At 39.9% G+C, this 23,330-nt stretch overlaps 1 protein-coding gene across 1 annotated transcript in view; it reads left to right on the forward strand.

The window, feature by feature from the left end:
- RABEP1 (rabaptin, RAB GTPase binding effector protein 1) overlaps nt 1–23,330 on the forward strand; it is a 48,288-nt gene that overhangs the window by 4,889 nt on the left and 20,069 nt on the right. Inside the window, exons 2-8 of the mRNA XM_060756977.2 lie at nt 8,375–8,500; nt 11,639–11,842; nt 13,767–13,927; nt 18,709–18,828; nt 19,750–19,885; nt 20,092–20,270; nt 22,142–22,270. Coding sequence (XP_060612960.2) covers nt 8,375–8,500; nt 11,639–11,842; nt 13,767–13,927; nt 18,709–18,828; nt 19,750–19,885; nt 20,092–20,270; nt 22,142–22,270 — 1,055 coding nt within the window. The remainder of the gene's footprint in view (nt 1–8,374; nt 8,501–11,638; nt 11,843–13,766; nt 13,928–18,708; nt 18,829–19,749; nt 19,886–20,091; nt 20,271–22,141; nt 22,271–23,330) is intronic.

The raw sequence follows: 23,330 nt of genomic DNA on the forward strand, positions 1-23,330 counted from the left end.
TGTCAGGACAACCTTTACCTTTAAGCACAATAAAACCTTAATAATAATAATAATTAAGCACAAAAACCTTACTAATAAATAAGCATAATCAGACATTTATAAATAACAATAATGAGTAATATGCACAATAAAACCTTAATAAAAATAATAACTTATAAGCATAATAAAACTTTAATAAGTAATAATAAATAAGAATAATATGGTCTTAAAAAGTTTAAGTAAGCACAATAAAACCTTAATAAATAATAAGTAATAGGCACAATAAAACCTTAATAATTAATAATAGGAAGCATGATAAAACTTTAATAAATAATAACCATAGTAAAACCTTAATAATAATAATAATAAGTCCTTAAATAGTAATAAGTAAGCACAGATAAAACTTTAATAAATAATGATTAATAAGAATAAATAGATATAGTAAAGCTGTAATAATTAATAAGCATAATAAGACCTTAATAAATAAAGCACAATAAAACCTTAATAATGATAATTAAGAAGAATAAAAACCTTACTAATAAATAAACATAATCAGACCTTCATAAATAACAATAATCAGTAATATGCATAATAGAACCTGAACAAATAATAAATTATTATTTTTATTATTTGTAAATGGCAGCTAGTTTTAACAACAGATGCCCTGCATTTTTAAATTGTGTTATTTTATTTTATGTGTTGATCGCAGTTGTTTTTATAATTTTTATGTGATATTATTTTATACTTACATACCTTTTTATACTTATGTATACTGCACTTGTATTGCCTTGTAAGCTGCCCCGAGTCCCTTTTGAGAAATGGTGGTGGGATATAAATCAAGAGTATTATTATTATTATTATTATTATTAGCAGCATAATAAAACCTTGCTAGTAATAATAATTATAATAAGAAAAACAAAATAATTTTTATTTTATTATGCTTATTTATTATTATTATATTATAATAAATAAGTAAACAAATGAAAAATAATTTTATTTATTTACTGCATTTATGTCTCAGCCTTCTTACCCTGAAGGAGACTTGAGATGACTCAAACAAAGGCACAATTTGAGGCCATGAATACATATATAGAATAAAACAACATATACTTTAAAATCACATAATTAAAACATATCAAACTTAAAACAATTACTTAAAAATCACACAATCCAAAAGCATATTCCAGGGGCCATTCTGGCTGTCACTTGCATTATTCACTATTGCACTGAAAGATCATTATTGCACTGGGAATTATTGTCCAAAGGTTTGGTCCCACAAAACTATATCTTCACTTTCTTCCTGGAGGTCAGGAGGGAAGGCGTTCCATAGCTGAGGGGCCACCGCTGAGAAGGCCCTATCTCTCATCCCCCACCAGTTGCTTCTGCAAGGGGGTCAGATCGAGAGCAGGGCATGATAAAATCATAAGCATATAAAATAATAAGCACAATAAGTTCAAGTCAAAAGCTGCTGTGTTTTTAAAAGTTTTGAATGTGTTTTTGTTACATGGATTTTAACTGAATTTTTAAAATGCCATTTATATTTAATTCTGTTTTAATGTTTGTAGGTTTTAAACTGGACTGAAAGACATTCAGTGTAAAGCCACTTTTGAGTCTCCTTGTTGGGAGAGAAAAGCAGGATATAAATAAACATAATACTAAATATAATAATAGTAATAATAATAATGGCCACTTTGAGTCTCCTTGTGGAGAGAAAAGCGGGTATAAATAAATATAATAATAATAATAATACATTGTAATACTATTAATAGATACGCAGCCACTTTTAGTCTCCTTTGTGGATAGAAAAAGTAGGATATAAATAAACATAATAATAATAATAATAATAATAATAATAATAATACATTATAATACTAATAATAGATATGTAGCTGCTTTGAGTCTCCTTTGTGGAGTGAAAAATTGAAGTATTATTATTATTAATAATAATAAATAATAACATTATTAATAATAATAACAACAACAAGAAGTTACATTTAAGAAATGTCCCTGTTCTGATTTACATACAAATTCATCTTAAGAACAGACCTACAGAACCTCTTTGATTCTTAACTTGGGGATAGCCTGTCATGATAATTGTGCTGTTTACCCTTCACTGATAAGATTCTAAGACTCCTCTCCCTGCTTTTTCATCCTTCACCTGGAGACTTCTGCTTGCTCCCTTCTATGAGAGTGTCCTCCTTAGCCTGTTTGCATCTTCATTGGGCAATACTTTGATAAGTCAAACCCAAAATGTCACGAAAACGTGCGATAGCGAGATGGGTTTTACTGCTTCGCGGCCGAAGGCTGTTGCAAAACGTATCTGATAATGATAATCAAAAAACACCAACAGATAAAAAGCCGAACGTGAAATATATACATGAAGCATAGAGCATGGAAGTCTGTCCTTCGCCGTGAAAACAACCAGTTGCCCAGAAGACATGTGAGCAACTCAGACCCAGCACTAACATTAATATTCTGGATCTCCAGCTCCTGCAAGATCCAGTCAGTGTGGTCAGTTATTGGACATTGTGGGAGTTCTTCCTTTTGCTTTTTTTCCCCCATTTTTAAAAAACTTAAAATTGTAATTCTTTCGGTCTAGCAAGGGTTTTGTTTTTTGCATGAAGAACCAGAATGTGCATTAAAACTCTTCTTTGTTGCTGCTTAACCTTCCAAGATGTTAGCCTTTCTATAATATAAGCACATCTTTTCATGACATTGTCACAGTCACCGTTGCAAAAAAAATCCATATATTCACATAATATTCTGATGATTCCTGTTTTCCTAACTTTTACATTTCTGTACTCATCTGCTACTCACACATATCCAATTTATCCCCTTCCCTCTTCCTCCCTCCCCCTCTATGTATTATTTTATTTGTTCGATCATGAAGATTGTGCAATTCAATTTCTTAAATTTTCCCTTCCCTTTTTCTCTGGCTTATATAATATTATTATTATTAATAATAATAATCTCCCCAATGGGGACTCGGGGCGGCTTACATGAGGTCAAGCCCAACAGCATATTACAATAAAGTAAACATAAGCCCTTTCCATTTCGACTCCAACATTGAGCTAAGAGGGGATTCCAAATGAGGCATAACATTTAAATAAAATACACACACACACACATACCATATATACTTGAGTATAAGCCGACCCGAATATAAGCCGAGGCACCTAATTTTACCACAAAAAACTGGGAAAATGTATTGACTCGAGTATAAGCCGAGGGTGGGAAATGCAGCATTTACGGGTCAATTTCAAAATAAAAATAGATACCAATAACATTATATTAATTTAGACATCGGTAGGTTAAATGTTTTTGAATATTTACATAAAACTGTAATTCAAGATAAGACCGTCCAACTCTGATTGAACCATTATTCTAACCTTCTTCAATGTAAATATACTTACATGTCCTCCAATAATAATAAATAGTGTAAAATAATAGCAATACAGTAAAATAATAAATGTAGCAATAACAATAATAGAGTAAAATAATAAATGTAATAACAACAATAAAATAATAAATGTAATAATAATAATAATAATAATAATAATAACAACAAAGTAAAATAATAAATAATATTGACTCGAGTATAAGCCGGGGGAGACATTTTCAGCCTAAAAAAAGGACTGAAATACTAGGCTTATACTCGAGTGTATACAGTGTGTGTGTGTGTATTGTATCATAAGCAGATCGAGGGTACAGTTTTAATGTAGCCTTATTGCATGCTGCAGTTATCAGAACAAGATCAAAGACACTAAATAGTTGTTTTGAATCTACGGTACAGTACTCAGCTACCTTGCATCTTATTAAATCAGCTCATGTAGTTCTAACACAGGCATGGACAAACTTCAGCCCTCCAGGAGTTTTGGACTTCAACTCCCACAATTCCTAACCGCAGCACCAGGCTTAAGCAGCTGAGGGGAAAAAGGAAGGGGCCTGAGGCTGGTAGGAATTATGGGAATTGAAGTCCAAAACACCCAAAGGGCCAAAGTTTGCCTATGTCTGTTTTAACCTGTTCAAACTACAGTGAAACCTCAACTTACGAGTGACTCAGCTTGTGAGTTTTTCAAGGTACAAGCCATTGCTCAGCTTAATTTTCACTTCGAGTTATGAGCTAGCGCAAGAACCTCCCGGCTGCCATCTTAACCAGGGCTTTTGCGCATGTCCAGTACTTTGGGAGCTTGTTTACTCTCATGCTGTGGGAGATTTAAAAGTAAGCGCCCTCAAAAAGGCTGTGTGGGAGCAATCGGCTATGTGTCTGCCACATATATTCATGTGCATACACAGCCAATCATCTGATTCAGTTCCTTATATTTTTCTTTCCCTTTCACTGTCATTAAGCCTCCTCCATTTCAACTCCCAATTCTCCTTAATATATCCATTAATTTTATTCTCCTTTCAGTGATATCATCTTGGAGAATGTAATCTCGTAATTATTCATACCATTCTTAAAGCTCCCATTTCCATTGCTCTTTCCATCCTAAGGCTGCCTATGATTGCTTGGGTTTTGCTGCAATCATGTATTTTACGATTTTGACCCATTCTTCCTTCCCACCTTTATTTTCTATTTTATGAGTAAAGCATTGGGTTTTTGTTTTGTTCAATTTTGATCCCTAATATTTCCTCCATCTTAATTTTTTGATAATTTTTTGTAGCTCTTCGCAGTCCCACCACATAGGGATAAATGCAGTTCACTGTATGTTGGATTATTCTAGTCGTATTTATCGACTTCGCTTCAAGGCCGTTTCAGATATCTCTTCATTTCTTCTGCAAAACTTTTTGCTGGGGCGATGCAGCCATGATTCGAAATGAGGAATCGGTTCCTCAAATTCCTCATTTTAGAGTTTGAGTCAGCCATTTAATTTAGCAGACTTGGCCTTTTATATTGGGAAGACGTGATTTCTTCTAACCCTTACAGTATAAAGCCTGTACCAACATCAATTGGAAAGGGGGACTTCACACATTTTAGAGAAATATTTATTTATAGTATTTATATACCACTTTTCTCACCCCTGGGGGACCCAAAACGATTTACACAGAGATAATGGCTAAATTCAATGCCTTACATGCGTAATCCAAATCAAAAATTAACACCATAGAAGTAAGGATAACATCAATAGGACAATTCACTATATGATAAGAAAAAAGACATTTGAAACATGAAATATTAGAATTAAAACACCAAATAAAAACATTAAAATCACATGATCCAAGCACGTAGACTAGGCCATTCCAATGTCGATTGCACATATTCCGTATTTGCTTCTTGTACTGTGTTACTTTACTAATCAAAAGCTTTGGTTCCATAACTGTCTAAAGGCCAGGAGGGAGGACGCAGATCTAATAATGTTTATTTATACTCCACTTTTTGTCTCCACAAGGAGACTCAAAGCAGCTTTGTATTTATTATTAGTATTAGAGCGAATTATTATTAGACAGAGAGCTCTGGTGTGGGCTGGTCCATGAGGTCACAAAGAGTTGGAAGCCACTGAACGCATTAACAACAGCAATCAATATTATAATGTATTATTGTTATTATTTTAATTATTATGTTTATTTATACCCTGTTTTCTCTCTCCAAATGGAGACTCAAAGTGACTATGTTTCTATTACTTGTATTAGAATATATTATTGTTATTATTTATGCCCTTCTTTTCTCTCAGCAAGAAGACTCAAAGCAGCTGTGTATCTATTATTAGTATTAGAATGTATTATTATTACTATGTTTATTTATACCCCTCTTTTTCTCTCCACAAGGAGACTCAAAGTGGCAATGTGGTTTCCCTATTAATGCTTCCTTGCCCAAACCTTTTTTTATAACTGAGTCTAAATCAGTGATTTGCAACCTGTGGATCCCCAGTTTTGGCCTACAACTCCCAGAAATCCCAGCCAGTTTGCCAGCTATTAAGATTTCTGGGAGGTGAACGAAAACATTTGGAGACTCACAGGTTGAGAACCACTGATCTAAATATTAATACATTTCTACATTACTCGACTTTTACAAAACCCAAGAAAGAGATATTAGAGATAACATCAGTTCTACTTCATACACACATACACAAACCCCAAATACTCTGTAACCTGCCAAATTTTAGCAGTGTCTATGCCAACATTTCTGTCCCTGTGAAGTACACAGTGACCGCTCCAGAACTAAGGCAAAGCTGATTATCAATAAGATTATTTTTGAGCACAGAACCTATTTATAAATTAATAGCAACAGGAGCTTTTCCTGAATGCGCTGGGTACAAACCAAGCAAGCGACAAGTTTAGATTAACATTAGAATCTGTTAAATATGCCAAAATCATCAATTCGAGCCAACTTCAAGGAGAACACTTGAAGACAGGCATGCGTACATACAACCGTATTCTACTCATACAGTACAGACTAGACTAGAATGGAGGCTAAAAGTGAAAAACCGAGCCTTTCCTATCTGCCTTTCTCAACTAAACACCCACCAATGGCATCGTCATGTTTACATAATCATTTGTTCTAATTATTTGTTGCCTTCGTTGGGATTCAGGTTTTGGGGATAGGTTTGCCTGTATCTCATGCAAATATGTTGATACCTCAACTCTACGTGGGGCTGTCCAGGGTGGGAGAAAGAACTCTTGTCTGTTGAAGGTAGGTGTGAATGTTGGCCACCTTGATTAGCATTTAATGAGCTAGCAGTTTCAAGGTCTGGTTTCTTATTGCCTGGGGGAATCATAGAGTCCTAGAGTTGGGCCATCCAATCCAACCCCTTTCTGCCAAGAAGCAGGAAAATCGCATTCAAAGCCATTCTGGCAGATGGCCATCCAGCCTCTGTTTCAAAGCCTCCAAAGGAGCATCCACCACACTCCCTCCAAAGCTGAGAGAGAGTTCCATTGCTGAACAGCTCTCTCTCATAGTCAGCAAGTTCTTTCTCATGTTCAGGTGGAATATCCTTTCTTTTCTGTAGTTTGAAGCCATTGTTCCATTGCGTCCTAGCTTCCAGGGCAGCAGAAAACAAGCTTGCTCCCTCCTCCCTAGGACTTCCCCACACATATTTATACACAGCCCTCATCCTGTCTCCTCTCAGCCTTCTCTTTTGCAGGCTAAACATGCCTAGGTCTTTAAGCCGCTCCTCATAGGGCTTATTCTCCAGACCCTTGATCATTTTAGGAACTCATCACACTGGAGAAAAAAAAATCACTTAAAGTCCAGTTTCTGTCTCTTGTAGAATTCTGGGGTTTGTAGTTTAGGGAGGAGCCTTTAACAGCCTCACTGAACTATAAACCCCCAAATTCTGCAGGAGGCAGAAACCGGATTTTAAGTGGATTTTTTGTCTAGTGTGATGAAGTGGGTTAGTCGCCCTTTTCTTCTGGACACATTCCAGTTTAAAGTCAACATCTCCCTTCAATTGTGGTGCCCAGAACTGGACACAGTGTGGTCCAACCAAAGCAGAATAGAATAGAGCATGGCTAGCAGGACTTCCCTGGATCTAGGCACTAGGCTCCTATTGATGCAGGCCAAAATCCCATTGGCTTTTTTTTGCCGCTGCATCACATTATTAGCTCATGTTTAACTTGTTGTCCATAAGGACTCCAAGATCTTTTTCACACGTACTGCTCTCGAGCCAGGCATTGTCCCCCATTCTGTATCTTTAATAATAGATACATAGCCGATTTGAGTCTCTTGGTAGAGAACAAAAGCAGGGTATAAATAAAAATATTAATAATGTATTCTAATTTTTTTTGTCGTGTCAGGAGTGACTTGAGAAACTGCAAGTCGCTTCTGGTGTGAGAGAATTGGCCGTCTGCAAGGACGTTGCCCAGGGGACGTCCGGATGTTTTGATGTTTTATCATCCTTGTGGGAGACTTCTCTCATGTCCCCTCATGATGAGCTGGAGCTGATAGAGGGAGCTCATCCACTCTCCCCGGATTCGAACCTGCGACCTGTCGGTCTTCAGTCCTGCCAGCATGGGGGTTTTACCCACTGCGCCACTGGGGGCTCCTGCATTTTAATATTAATAATAGATACATAACAACTTTGAGTTTCCTTGTGGAGAGAAAAAGCGGGGTATAAATTATTATTAATAATAATACATTGTAATACTAATAATAGATAGATAGCCTCTTTGAGTTTCCTTGTGGAGAGAAAAAGCGGGGTATAAATAATAATAATAATAATAATATGTAGATAGATAGATAGCCTCTTTGAGTTTCCTTGTGGAGAGAAAAAGCGGGGTATAAATAATAATAATAATAATATGTTCTAATACTAATAATAGATATATAGCTGCTTTGAGTTTCCTTGTAGAGAGAAAAAGCAGGGTGCAAATAATAATAACAATAATAATAATGCTCTGTCAAAAGCCATGTTACTTTTTGATGTCCTCACAGAGCTTTTCATTGACTCCTATGTAGCTCTCCTCCAGCGAGTGGCCGAACTGGAAAAAGTCAATGCCGAATTCCTCCTCACAAAACAGCACCTCGAGCAAGAATTCAATCAAAAGAGGGCAAAATTTAAAGAGCTGTATCTCGCCAAAGAAGGTGAGGTTCAACATTTTCTGAATTGATTGTTTAAAAAAAAAAAACGTGGAGTCATGAGCTATTTTTAATAGAGTGAGACAGAATTGCCAAGACTGTTTGATCACATTGGTAAGCTGATGTGAATTTCCTGCCTCGTGGTTATGACCAAGGTCCATCTATTTGACCAGACCCTCAAAACAGGACAGGGAGATGTTTCAACATGGAGCAGATTGTGTTTGCATCCAACACTTCCAGACTTTTGATGTGTGCAGGACACCTAACACCTGCGGATTAGGTTGATAGTATCTAGTTACACTTCCAGCTATATTTAGCCTGGCTACTTTGTACAGGAGTTTAGTAAACATCTCAGGAAGCAACAACAGTGCTCTCATGAGCTCTCTCCCCTCAAAGCTCTTCTACAAAAAGCTGGGAATTCCAGTTTTGGCTATGTGGATAGAAATACTATGTGTTGTTGAAGGCTTTCAAGGCCAGAATCACTGAGATGTTGTTGTGTGGTTTCCGGGCTGCATGACCATGCTCTGATTTTTCTCCTTCATTCGTTTCTCCTGCATCTGTGGCTGCAATCTTCAGAGGATCTGATGGTAGTCAAGCAAGTGGAGGATATGTATATATCTATGGAATGTCCAGGGTGGGAGAAAGTACCATTGTCTATTAGCCAAGTGTAAAGGGTGCAATCCTGATTTGCAAGTGTTGAGTGAGATCAATGCACTAGCATGTGAGTAGCTATGAAGGTGGCATAGTCAGTTACTGAAGGCATCTGTATGGAAGTAGCTAGGAGACACCTGGAGACATCAGCTCATTGGCCCTTGATTGCTTGCTACTCATTAGTCACCATCTTGATTCTAATATTTTTCAATACTAAATTTTGTTTGTTTTCAGTTTCTTCCATTCTGTTGAAATTGCCCATGTGCTTGTGGAGTTCAATGGCTTCTCTGTGTAGGCTGACAAAGTAATAGGTAGGTAGGTAGACAGATAGACAGACAGACAGACAGAAACATAGAGGCATACATACCGAGGGTTGGACTGTATGGACCCTGGAGTTCCTTCCAACTCTCGAATACTATGATAGATGGATGGATGGATGGATGGATAGGTTCTGTCATGTTTTTAGTGGTACTATATGGCTTAATTGTATTTTTTATATATATGGGTGATGTTTATGAGTTATAATTGATATGTTTATTGGGGTTTATTTTTCTTCTGTGTATTGTGATTCGTCTTTTGTGATTTGCTTGTTTTGATTTCACCGTTTTTGGATTGTAAGTGTGACTCATATTATGTACATTGTTTTCCCTTGTAAGCCGCCCCGAGTCCCCTTGGGGACAGATGGAGGGATATACATAAAGCTTTATTATTTCAAACACAAGATGAGTCCACAGCAAACAAGATCACTCTGCTAGCTTTTGTATTGGATCACACGTTGGACGCTTCCCAAGTGTCTAGGACTTTGTGATGTATCAGCAAATAATGTGTGCAGATCCCAGTAAGGTGGCCTTCTGCAGCTGGCAGATGGTAATTTTGTCAGCAGTGATTGTATTTAAGTGCAGGCCAAGGTCTTTAGGCACTGCACCCAGTGTGCTGATCAACAGCCCTTGGGACCCCCTTGACTGGCTTGTGCCAGAGTCTTTGCAGTTTGATCTTTGCAATTATTATTATTTGAGACACAACAAGACGAGTCCACAACAGATAAGATCACTCTGCTGACTGTTGTATTGGATCACATGTCGGACGCTTCCCAAGTGTCTAGGACTTTGTGATGTATCAGCGAATAATGCGTGCAGATCCCAGTAAGGTGGCTTTATGCAGCTGGCAGATGGTAATTTTGTCTGCGCCGAATGTGTTTAAGCGCAGGCCAAGGTCTTGAGGCATTGCACCAAGTGTGCCGATCAACACTGGGACCCCCTTGACTGGCTTGTGCCAGTGTCTTTGCAGTTCGATCTTTAAATCCTCATATCGTGGCAGCTTTTCCAGTTGTTTCTCTTCAAACAGGCTGTATTATTATTATTGTTGTTATTATTATTATTGATAGATAGATGGGTGGGTAGGTAGATGGATGAATAAATGAATGGGCAGGTGGATGGGTGGATAGATGGGTGGATAGATAGGTAGGTAGATCGATAGGTAGATGGGTAAGTAGATGGGTAGATGAGTGAGTGGATGGATGGATAGATGGGTAGGTAGATGGGTAGATGAGTAGATAGGTAGGTAAATGGATATTTGGGTGGATGGATCAATAGATAGATAGGTTTTTAATTGTATGTTGCCTTGGGCTTGGCCTCATGTAAGCTGCTCAGAGTCCCCTCGGGGAGATGAAGGCGGGGTAGAAAATAAAGTTGTTCTTCCTCTTCTTCTTCTTCTTCTAGGAGAGTAGATGGGTAGGCAGATGGATGGATAGAGATGAGTGGATGGATGGATGGGTAGATAGATGAGTAGGCAGATGTATGAATGGATAGATTGGTTGATGGATGGATGGATGGATAGATAGATAGATAGATAGATAGATAGATAGATAGTTGGGTAGGTAGATAGTTGGGTAGGTAGATGGATAGATGAGTAGATGGATAGATAGATAGATAGATAGATAGATAGATAGATAGATAGATAGATAGATACGTAGGTAGGTAGGTGGGTGGGTGGGTGGATGGATGGATGGATGGATGGATGGATGGATGGATGGATGGATAGCTAGTTAGATGAGAAGGTGGGTGGATAGATAGATTGATAGATGGATACACAGATGGATCAATAGATAGATAGATGAGTGGTTGGTTGGATAGATGGATGGACAGACAGATCCACCTATCCCTGCAGGGAGTTGACTGAATAGCCCTTGGGTCCTCTTCCATCTCTAGGATTTCATGAATCTGTGAATCTAGCTTGCTAATTGCACCCTTTACTCTTGTTTAAAAGATAGTGGTTCTTTCCTCCCACCCTTGACATCATTCCACAGGTATATTATATATTCCACTTGCTTTACATCATCAGATGCTCTAGAGATGTCAGCCACAGATGCAGGTGAAACATCAGGAGGAGAAAATGCTGCTAGAACCCATAGCCATACAGCCCGGAAACTACACAACTCACCAAATAAACTTTATTTTCTTTAATGAAACTCTTCTCTTTTTTTCCTCCTCCCAGAGGACCTGAAGAGGCAAAATACCGTATTGCAAGCAGCCCAGGATGACGTGGAGCAGCTGCGGGCGCAGCTCATGGAGGCCCAGGCCGAAATGGAGAACATCAAAGCCATTGCAACCGTATCCGAAAATACGAAGCAAGAGGCCATCGATGAGGTGAAGAGGCAATGGCAGGAAGAAGTGGCTTCGCTGCAGGCGATAATGAAAGGTAGGGCAGAGGGAAATAATGGAGGAACAAAGCTTTAATTTGAGTGATTCCTCCAATCACACTATGTAACAAAATTTGAAAAATGTTCTGTTCCTGGTTCAAAAGTGTTGTTTCCTGTTTAATTTGAATGTGGTTGTTATACCTCAGAAATGTTGTTTTTTGTGACTGTCACAAACTAGGTTGAAAAATTATTGCAAAATGTCTTGCAGGATGTCCTTCCCACAAATACAAAGTTTTCCCATGTTTTAGTGATATAGAACTAATTAGTAAGAGACATGTATAACCTAGGAATAAAAGCATTATCTAAATATAAAATTCATGGAAGCCTGTAAAGAATGGGATTAGACCACTGGATTTTCAATTGCGAGGAGGGGTTGCTCCACAATGAAGTCATCCAGTTTGCGCTGTTTAGAATGAGATAGGCTCATCGTTTGAGGGGGTGGGGGGTCTCTTCCTCCTTAGAGACATGTTATGAAATTGTTACAGGCACTCATATCAGCTAAGTTATGGATCACTGGTTGTAAGACTTGTACAATAAATCACTAAAACTAAAAAAACTGGAAGCTAAAAGAGTAAAATGCTGCAGCAAGAAAGGACTCACATACTCAGCAGCAATCACTAGTTAGTGATAAAGCATAGAATCCTAGAGTTGGAAGAGACCTGGTGGGCCATCCAGTCCAACCCCATTCTGTCAAGAAGTAGGAAAATTGAATTCAAAGCACTCCCGACAGATGGCCATCTAGCCTCTGTTTAAAAGCCTCCATAGAAGCCTCTGGAACTCACTCCCCAAGGATATCAGACAAGCCCCCACATTGGCAGTCTTTAGAAGGAGCCTGAAAACATGGCTGTTCCTGTGTGCCTTCCCTGAAGAAAGGACACAATCCCCTGTAAAATATCCTGAGAAATTACCCATTGGGTTGTTCCCCCACTTTTCGTTTAAAACCCTCCTACTAGATACCTCCTAGATACATTCATATCCAGCGTTTATTTTTAAAGTTTTAACTACTACATTTGGCTCGGCCATAGGTTTTTAAATCTCTACGTGTTTTGTCTATATGTGAGTTATATTAATTGTATTGTTTATTTACTTATTGCTTATTGTTTTTATTGATGTGTTGTTGGGCTTGGCCTCATGTAAGCCGCTCCAAGTCCCTTGGGGAGATGGTGGCGAGGTAGAAATAAAGTATTATTATTATTATTATTATTATTATTATTATTATTATTATTATTACAGAAGGAGCCTCCACCACACTTTAAGGCAGAGAGTTCCACTGCTGAACAACTCTCAGTCAGGAAGTTCTTCCTCGTGTTCAGGTGGAATCTCCTCTCTTGTAGTTTGAAGCCATTGTTCCGCGTCCTAGTCTCCAGGGCAGTTCCGCATCCTAATCTCCTCCCTATGACTTCCCCTCACATATTTATATATGGCTATCATGTCTCCCCTCAGTCTTCTCTTCTTCAGGCTAAGCATGCCCAGCTCTTTAAGCCGCTCCTCATAGGGCTTGTTCTCCAGACCCTTGATCATTTTAGTCGCCCTCCTCTGGACACATTCCAGCTTGTTAACCTCTTCCTTCAATTGTGGTGCCCACAATTGGACACAATATTGCAGGTGTGGTCCAGCCAAGGCAGAATAGAGCATGGGGAGCATGACTTCCCTGGATCTCGACACTAGACTCCTATTGATGCAGGCCAAAATTCCATTGGTTTTTTTGCCGCCGCATCACATTGTTGGCTCATGTTTAACTTTTTGTTCATGAGGACCCCAAGATCTTTTTCACACGTACTACTCTCGAGCCATGCATTTCCCATAAGATCTCCTTCTAAGAGATATGACAGCGTTTTGATGAGCTTGTTCTCTAAAGAAAGACAACATTTTGGGGGCGTTTCAACAAGCGATTAGCAACTTGTTATCGTTGTTATTAAACAGAAACTGTCCGTGACTATGAACACCAGTTTCATCACAGGCTGGAGCAAGAGCGAGCCCAGTGGAACCAATACCGGGAGAATGTGGAACGGGAAATCATGGAGCTGAGGAGGAGGCTGTCGGAAGGCCAAGAAGAGGAGAACCTAGAGAACGAAATGAAGAAGGTACATCAGTCAGGAATCCTTTTTGAACCATAAAATGTTATTTTTCAGTGGGAGAGAGAATCTCCGGTACTTCCAAAGAAAGACGTAACACACAGACTCCAATACTGGGTTTTATAATAGCTATATATTGCTTACAAAGACAAAGGGGAAGCATTACATCTACTCAACATTCGCTCACATACATTCAGTATTCATACTCACCATTCTTCATCATCCAGATGATCTGGCTTCTTTCATTCATATTCCATTCATTCATTCACTCATTCATATTCACCACCTTTCTTCGTTCCATTGATCAGGCTTCTTGGGAGAAGGCGGGTGTTCAAATGTTGCATTCCTTGCAGATCTGGCACACTTTGGAAAAGGAAAAGTGTCTCATTTTTTGTAGAACTTTCTGTTGTTCTTATGCATTTACTTGGTTATTTAGGAGCGAACCAAGGGTACAGTTGTAATGTTTTTAAAAACTTGGCATTATACTAAATGTCCTTTGTCCAGAAGCTGACCACTTGGAGTGCCTCTGGTGTTGCTATAATTAGGTCCTCCATTGTGCATGTGGTAGGGCTCAGGCTGCATTGCAGCAGATGGTCTGTGGTTTGCTGTTCTCCACACTCACATGTTGTAGACTCCACTTTGTGGCCCCATTTCTTAAAGTTGGCTCTCCATCTCGCGGTGCCAGAGTGCGGTCTGTTCAGTACCTTCCAAGTTGCTCTGTCTTCTGTGTGCCCAGGGGGAAGGTCTCATTTGGTATCAGCCATGGGTTGAGGCTCCGGGTTTTAGCCTGCCACTTTTGGACTCACTTGCTGAGGTGATCCTGCAAGTACCTCTGTAGATCTTAGAAAACTATTTCTTGATTTAAGTTATTGGCATTCTGGTTGATATCTGAACAGATGATGGGCCAGAGATGTCATTGCCTTAGTCCTTTCATTATTGCCTGCTACTTCCTGGTGGATGTCAGGTGGTGCAGTACCAGCTAAACAGTATGATTTCTCCAGTGGTGTAGGGCGCGGACAGTCTGTGACAATGTGGCATGTCTCATTAAGAGCCACACCCAAGGTTTTAGCATGGTGGGATGTGTTCCACACTGGGCATGCATGCTCAGCAGACAGAGTAGCAAAGCACAAGGACAGTGTGTCCAGTCTTCACTGTGTCCAGTTGTGATCCCCAGGTTGTGCCAGTCGGCTTTCATATGATATTATTTATAGTGCCCACTTTTTGCTTGATATTCAAGCAATGCTTCTTCTAAGTCAAAGTACGGTCCAGGGTAACTCCCAGGTATTTGGGTGTGCTGCAATGCTCCAGTGGGATTCTTTCCCAGGTCATCCCCAGACCTCGAGATGCTTGTCTATTCTTAAAATGGAAAGCACACACGTGCATTTTAGATAGATTAGGAATCAGCTGGTTTTCCCTGTAATAGGCAGTAAGAGTACCTAAAGCTTCGGAGAGCTTTTGTTCAACCATCTCAAAGCTCCCTGCTTGAGCGGTGATGGCATGATCATCAGCATAGATGAAACTCTCTGTCCCTTCTGGCAGTAGCTGGTCATTTATGTAAATGCTAAACATTGATATGGAGCAAGCACGCTTCCCTGAGAGGCCGTTCTTCTATCTTTGCCATCTGCTTCTCTGTCCCTGGAACTCAACAAAAAAGCTCCTGTTTTGTAGCAGATTTCCTATGAAGCGGGTGAGGTGGTAGTCCTTTGTGATATTATCATTTTTTTCTTAGGACAAGGTGATAATTTACAGTGTCATAATCTGCTGATAGATCTATGAAGACAGGTCTTTGATTATGTAAACAGGTCTTGTTTACACCAAAAGTTCTCATTAGTACTTTCCAAGCCACAATTAATGAATTCTCCATAATGCCATTTTCAGATTACATTTATTTTAGGATGTTGTCTTCAGCTTTGCCAGACCTTAATAGACCCTTAGCGAGACCCCAGTCATACAGTTTCATTCAATCCATTCATCACACATCCCTGGCTGAGGGTATTTAAAACATGTATTCTGCTGTCGGATTTGAAACCCGTCTGTGAGTTTCTTCCCAGCGAATTGGCAAGTTGAGTTGCGTATTTAATTCCTCGTCGTAGGTGCAGAATGTATTGTGTATTTGACCCGTGGGTTCAAGTTTCAAAGTGGAAGATCTCCGATTCGTACTAGCATCACTTTCTTATTTTTTTTCCTTTTGTGTGCTGAATTACTCGTGCATTATTTACGTTTTGGGCTCTTTGAAAGAAGTCTCTTCTTCCCTTTCTCCAATTCGCTTATGGCTCAAATCCTCTTGAAGGCCCACCTTGAGTAGTTCTGTCAAAATGACTGCAGCTTATTAGTGACTTACTTGTTATTATTTATTATGTTGATGTTTATTTATGCCCCCTTTTTGTCTCCACAAGGAGACTCAATGTATCTATGGTTAGTATTTGAATATATTGTTGTTGTTGTTGTTGTTGTTAACTCAAAGCAAGATGGCTGCACAGGTGGTTGCTGTAGTTGGGTGCTTCTCCCCATGTTTTGTATGATTCTGTGTTTTTGTTGTGTGTTCCTACTTGTTTTGAGCACACCTTGTGAGGCAAGGAATTTTTATAGACAGCAAGCTAGAGGTGTAGCTATATTGAACTCCATGATTTTGCATTGATGTGACATTGGGGGCTCTATAGCGGTGGTTGGTGAGGAGGGATGGGTGTGTTTTTTGTGTGTGATTTATTTAGTGTATCAGGAGCGAACCAAGGGTACAGTTGTAATGTATTTTAAAAACACAATGTTTAAAAACTTGGCATTCTATTAATTGTCCTTTGACCAGTAGCTGGCAACTTGGAGTACCTCCGGTGTTGCTATAAGTAGGTTCTTCATTGTGCATGTGGCAGGGCTCAGGCTGCATTGTAGTCTGTGGTTTGCTCTTCTGCATAATCACATGTTGTGGATTCCACTTTGTAGCCCCCTTTCTTAAGGTTGGCTCTGCATCTCGTGGTGCCAGAGCGCAGTCTGTTCAGCGCCTTTCAAGTCGCCCCGTCTTCTGTGTGCCCAGGAGGGAGTCTCTCATTTGGTATCAGCCATGAATTGAGGTTCCCGGTTTTAGCCTGTCACTTTTGGACTCTCGCTTGCTGAGATGTTCCTGTGACTATCTCTAGATCTTAGAAAACTATTTCTTGATTTAAGGCGTTGGCATGCTGGATGATATCTGAACAGAGGATGGGCCGGAGATGTCACTGCCTTGGTTCTTTCAGTATTGGCTGCTGCTTCCCAGCGGATGTTAGGTAGTGCAATACCGGCTAAATAGTGTAATTTCTCCTGTAGTGTAGGGTGTAGACATCCTGTGATAATGCGGAATATCTCATTAAGAGCCACATCCACTGTTTTAGCATGGTGAGATGTGTTCCACACTGGGCATGTGTACACAGCATCATAGTAGCAAAATGCTAGGGCAGATGTCATAACTGTGTCTGGTTGTGATCCCCAGGTTATGGCAGTCAGCTTTCGTTTTTGTGATGTGTGCTAGGGAAAGCATTTAATTGCGTTGTACAATGTGCGATGACGATAAAGTTATTATATTATGTTTATTGATATAGGCCCTTCAGTGTGACTGTGTGGTCAACTTCTTCCAGACATTCCACATAAGAGTCGCACTGGAGGACCTGGAGATTCCTAAAAAGAACGTTTTCTGGGTGGCTGTGAGTTTTCTGGGCTGTCTATCCCTGTTCAAGAAGCAATATTTCCTGACGTTTCGCCCACATCTATATGGCAGGCATCCTCAGAGGTTGTGAGTTATATTGGAAACTAGGCAAGGGAGGTTTATATATCTGTGGAAGGTCCAGGTGGGAAAACAAACTCTTATTTGTTGGAGCTAGGTGTGAATGTTTCCATTGGCCACCCTGATCAGCATTTGATGGCCTGACAGTTTTTACCTATGGCTTGTTACTTCCTGGGGGAATCCTTTAATGAGAGGAGATTAGCTGTCCCTGATTGTTTCTTGTCTGGAGTTCCCCTGTGTTTGAGTGTTGTTCTTTATTTACTGTCCTGATTTTAGAGGTTTTTTTTTAATAGTGCTAGCCAGAATTCTTTCATTTTCATGGTTGAAATTGTCCACATGCTTGTTGATTTCAGTGGCTTCTCTGTGTTGTCTGACATGGTGGTTGTTGGTGTGGTCCAGCATTTCTGTGTTCTCCAATACTATGCTTTGCCCAGGTTGGTTCATCAAGTGCTCTGCTATGGCTGACCTCTGGTTGGATTAGTCTGCAGTGCCTTTCATGTTCCTTGATTCGTGCCTGGGCAATGCTACTGCATTTGGACATCCCTATTGAGACTTGGTAGATGCCTGCAGAGGTGAGAGGATCCCTCTTGTCCTTCGCTGAATGGAGCATTCGTTGGATTTTCTTAGTGGGTCTGTAGATACTTTGTAGGTTGTGTTTCTTCATCAGCTTCCCGATGCGGTCAGTCGTTCCCTTGATGTATGGGAAGACCACCTTTCCTCTGGGTAGATCTTTGTCTTGATTCTCGTGGTTTGTTCTTGGTCTTGCAGCTCTTCTGAAATCTGAAGTTGAGTCTCCAGTGGCTTGTAAAGCCCGGTTGAGGTTGTTCCATTCCCCTTGGAGGAGGTGTGCTTTGCAGATTGTTTTTTCACACTCACAGGGCTTTCATTGGGCTTCTTTTTTGACTTGGGTGATGATTGGAGTTTTACAAATCCGTTAACAACCCCATATGCAAAATCCAAAGCTGTTAAGAGATGCCACTCAAGCGGTGGATTCAGGTCCGTGTCACCTGTCTTGACAATAGTTCAATTTCTGCTTCAGGCTCAAGAAGATGCGGACAAGCTCCGCTCCGTGGTGATGCCCATGGAGAAGGAGATTGCGACTCTGAAAGAGAAACTGATGGAGTCTGACGAGAGGATAAAGGAGCTGGAAGCTTCAAAGGTGGGTGAAGACGATGTATATTTGTGTAAGTGTGTATAGGAAATCGATATATTACGTTTCTAGCATTCCTGCAAATTCAACAAGCGCATCATGGAGGATGGAGAGGACCCTAGTTTATCCGTCTAAACTAGGGTCCTCTCCATAATCCATGATGCACTTGTTGAATTTGCAGATATGCCAGAAACGTAATCGGCCACGAAGGATGGACTTCCTCTGCAAGGCCGAGTCCTCCAGTTGGTCTTTGGATGTATAAGTTTTGGTCAAACAACAAAACCATGGATTATTTGAGGTTATTTGAGAGACAGCATTTCCTGTGGGTTGGCGGATCCTGTTCCATGTGGCATTGTTGTTATTATTGCTTGTATTGTTGTATTTGGGCTCGGCCTCATGTAAGCCGCACCAAATCCCTTGGGGAGATGGTAGCGGGGTACAAATAAAGTGTTATTATTATTATTATTATTATTATTATTATTATTATTCATTTGTGGTGCCCAGAACTGGACACAGTATTCCAGGTGTGGTCTAACCAAGACAGAATAGAGCCTGGGTATCATGACTTCCCTGGATCTAGACACTATGCTCCTATTGATGCAGGCCAAAATCCCATTGGCTTTTTTTGCCGCCACATCACATTGTTGGCTCACTTCAATCTGACTCACGTCAACTATAAAACCCATCATGCAGACCAGTCAGATGTGGTTTCAACTAGTACACACCCACCCCCTTGTGTTGTTCTGCAGATTATTGCATTTTTAATTTTCTCTTTTCTAGTGTCAGGTTGGAAATAGAGACTAGGGATTTTGGGGGACATCGAGCCTCAACATTTTGAAGGTGCTTCTCATGAGACAAACCTCAGCCTCTCTAACGCACGGCGATTGAAAGCAAATGCATGCGTTCACCAGAAATTTTCTTTCTTCTCAGGTGAAAGAACTGAATCATTATTTGGAAGCTGAGAAATCCTGTAGGACTGATCTCGAAATGTACGTGGCTGTCCTGAACACTCAGAAGTCAGTGCTGCAAGAAGATGCTGAGAAATTGCGGAAGGAGCTTCACGAAGGTATAGATCCGCACCCCGCGTCCTCACAGAACTGTTCAGACGGCATCATTACTCAGGGCTAGAGATGGGAAGGCCTGGGGGGAAAACACATAGAAAAATTGGGAAAATTGAGGTGCGCTTTAGATTCGTATCGACTTGAATCAATACGGGTATAACCGTTTCTAAAGCCTGTTCTCGTCCCTTGCTTTCCCCCTTTCCCCGCGCAGTCTGCCGCCTGTTAGAGCAGGAGCGGCAGCAGCACAACCAGCTGAAGCACACCTGGCAAAAGGCCAACGACCAGTTCTTGGAGTCCCAGCGCTTACTGATGCGGGACATGCAGTGGATGGAGCGGGTGCTGACCTCTGAGCAGCTGCGGCAAGTCGAGGAGCTCAAGAAGAAAGACCAGGTCGGTCGCCGTCTCTCTGTGGCGGCCTTTGGCTCGATGATGGGAGTATGTCAGAAGAAGGGGGTTGCGCAGTTGGGGAGTATTTGCCTCTAGGACACTTCTTGTATATATTTTTTATTGGGGTGTTGTGTGGTTTCCGAGCTGTATGGCCAAAGTGATCTAGCAGCATTTGCTCCTTTTTCCATTTTCCTTGCATCTGTTTTCTGGCATCTTCAGAGGATCTGATGGGAGTCAAGCCAGTGGAGTATATGCTGTATATACTCGAGTATAAGCCTAGTTTTTGAGCCCCTTTTTTAGGCTGAGAAAGCTCCCCTCGACTTATACTCGAGTCAAGGTTATTTATTATTTTACTCTGTTATTACTTTTGTTTTTATTACATTTATTATTTTACTTTATGACACTTTATGCAGTCATGCCAACGGCAATCTTGGAGGAATCTATGAACAACGCCGGCTTTGGCTTAGAAATAGAGTTGAGCACCAGAATCCCAGAGTTGGAAATGACTGGACTTCATGTCAGGGGAAAACTTTCACCTTTAGTAATAATAAGAAGGTAAAGGTTTCCTCTGACATTAAGGCTAGTTGTGTCCAACTCTAAGGAGTCATGCTACCCCTCTATTCTGCTTTGGTTAGACCACACCTGGAATATTGTGTCCAATTCTGGGCACCACAATTCAAGAGAGATATTGATAAGCTGGAATGTGTCCAGAGGAGGGAGACTGGAATGATCAAGGGTCTGGAGAACAAGCCCTATGAGGAGCGGCTTAAGGAGCTGGGCATGTTTAGCCTGTAGAAGAGAAGGCTGAGAGGAGATATGATAGCCATGTATAAATACGTGAGAGGACGCCACAGGGAGGAGGGAGCAAGCTTGTTTTCTGCTGCCCTGGAAACTAGGACGCGAAACAAAGGCTTCAAACTACAAGAAAGGAGATTCCATCTGAACACGAGGAAGAACTTCCTGACTTTGAGAGCTGTTCAGCAGTGGAACTCTCTGTCCCGGAGTGTGGTGGAGGCTCCTTCTTTGGAAGCTTTTAAACAGAGGCTGGATGGCCATCTGTCAGGGGTGATTTGAATGCAATATTCCTGCTTCTTGGCAGCAGGTTGCACTGGATGGTCCATGAGGTCTCTTCCAACTCTACATTGAATTTCCTCATAGAGAGAAAAGGTGGGGTATAAATCAACATAATAATAATAATAATAATAATAATAATAATAACAACAACAACAACAACAACAACAACAACAACAACAACAAAACAACAACAGCAACAACAACAATATCTAATACAGCAACCAGCATAGTGATCTTGTTTGTTGCGTACTAATCTTGTGTTTATAATAATAATAATACATTCTAATACCAATAGAATAATAAAACCCTAGAGTTGGAAGAGGTCTCGTGGGCCATCCAGTCCAACCCCCTGCCAAGAAGCAGGAAAATTGCATTCAAAACACCTCCAACAGATGGCCACCCAGCCTCTGTTTCAAAGCCTCCACTGCACTCCGGGGCAGAGAGTTCCACTGCTGAACAGCTCTCACAGTCAGGAAGTTCTCCCTAATGTTCAGGTGGAATCTCCTTTCTTTTCTGAGGTTTGAAGCCATTGCTCCATTGCCAAAGCCAGCCAACTTTTCAAGAAAGCTGTCCTCCTCCTCCTCCTCCTCCTCCTCCTCTCTAACACTACAAAGAAATTGCCAACAAGTTAAATAACTAGTAACTTGCTCATTGGGAACCAGCATAGTTTGAACATTCCTCAGTCATGGAAACTCCTAGGTGACTTTGGGAGACATCTTTGGTATACATTTCCTGTTCTAGAACAGATGATGCTTGAAGCATATATAAAAAGAAATGCTTTTGTTGACTATTTGTTGTAGGAAGACGAAGAACAGCAACGATTGCACAAAAGGAAGGAAGACAAGCAGAAAGGCACCGACGAGGAATCGAGAGTGGTGTGTTGCTCCGTCGCTCATGACGAATCCCTCCCTCGGTTCCCTGGCGAAGAGGTAAAGCCAATTTTCCTGAAATGTATTTACTTTCTGTTGGGGAGTTTTGTCTTCTTTTGAGATCTCTCTCTTTTTCCTTTTTGACTTCACAATTTTTTTAATTTTATTTTCACAGTTTTATGACTTAAAGAAAAAGGGGGGAAAGGAAGGAAGTAAAAAAGGGAGGTGGGAGATAGGGGAGGGGAAGTGACATGTCAGTTTTGTTAGTACCGTAAATTAAATCTACACAGGAGTCCATTGTATCACTAAGGATGTGATTGTTATACATATTCTCTCACATGTAAAGGAATTCCATCTGCAATATTTTCTGTTGCAAAGGCAAGTAGTTTCTTATCTGGCAGTCGTAATAGTCTTCTTCCACAACCCCCACTATAATGAGCCCTCCTCCACAAATAATTTGTTTTCTCTTTTATCTCACCCAAGTTTTTAACTAGTTTCAATTAGTTCCTCTTTTAACCATTACATGTAGCCCGCCCATTGTCACTGTGTTTGTGTTTACTGTAGTTTTATATTGTTATGTATTCACATGTTTTATGTAATTATGATGTTGTTGTTTATTGTTCGCACTTTTGGTTTGTGTTTTTGGTTTCTCTTTATTGTAATTGTTGTTTGGGCTTGGACTCATGTAAGCTGCTCCGAGTCCCCATCGAGGAGATCATGGCGGGGTATAAATAAAGATTATTATTATTATTATTATTATTATTATTATTATTATTATTGTATCATCCTAGTTTTTTCTTATCTTCTCCTCTGAGCCTGTAAAATAAGAGTTCCTTCTTTTTTTTAAAGAAATTTTATTAAATTTTATATAGAATACGACAGAGTGAGAACAATTAGGTATAGAAAAGTAAAGAAAAAAAGAGAGAGGGAAAGGTCAATAGAGTAAGAAGTAAAAAAGATATCATAAATAAAACCCTAAAAAATAAACTACAAAAATACATCCACACAAAAAATAGAAAAAATAAAAGAAAAAAAGTCACTTCCATTCCATCTTCTTGGATAAAATATTCTTATTATTCAAAAATATAAAAATATATTATTAAAAAATAATAAATTGTCT

This window comes from Anolis sagrei, chromosome 11 (assembly GCF_037176765.1).
Source record: "Anolis sagrei isolate rAnoSag1 chromosome 11, rAnoSag1.mat, whole genome shotgun sequence".
In the NCBI taxonomy this organism is placed as follows: domain Eukaryota; kingdom Metazoa; phylum Chordata; class Lepidosauria; order Squamata; family Dactyloidae; genus Anolis; species Anolis sagrei.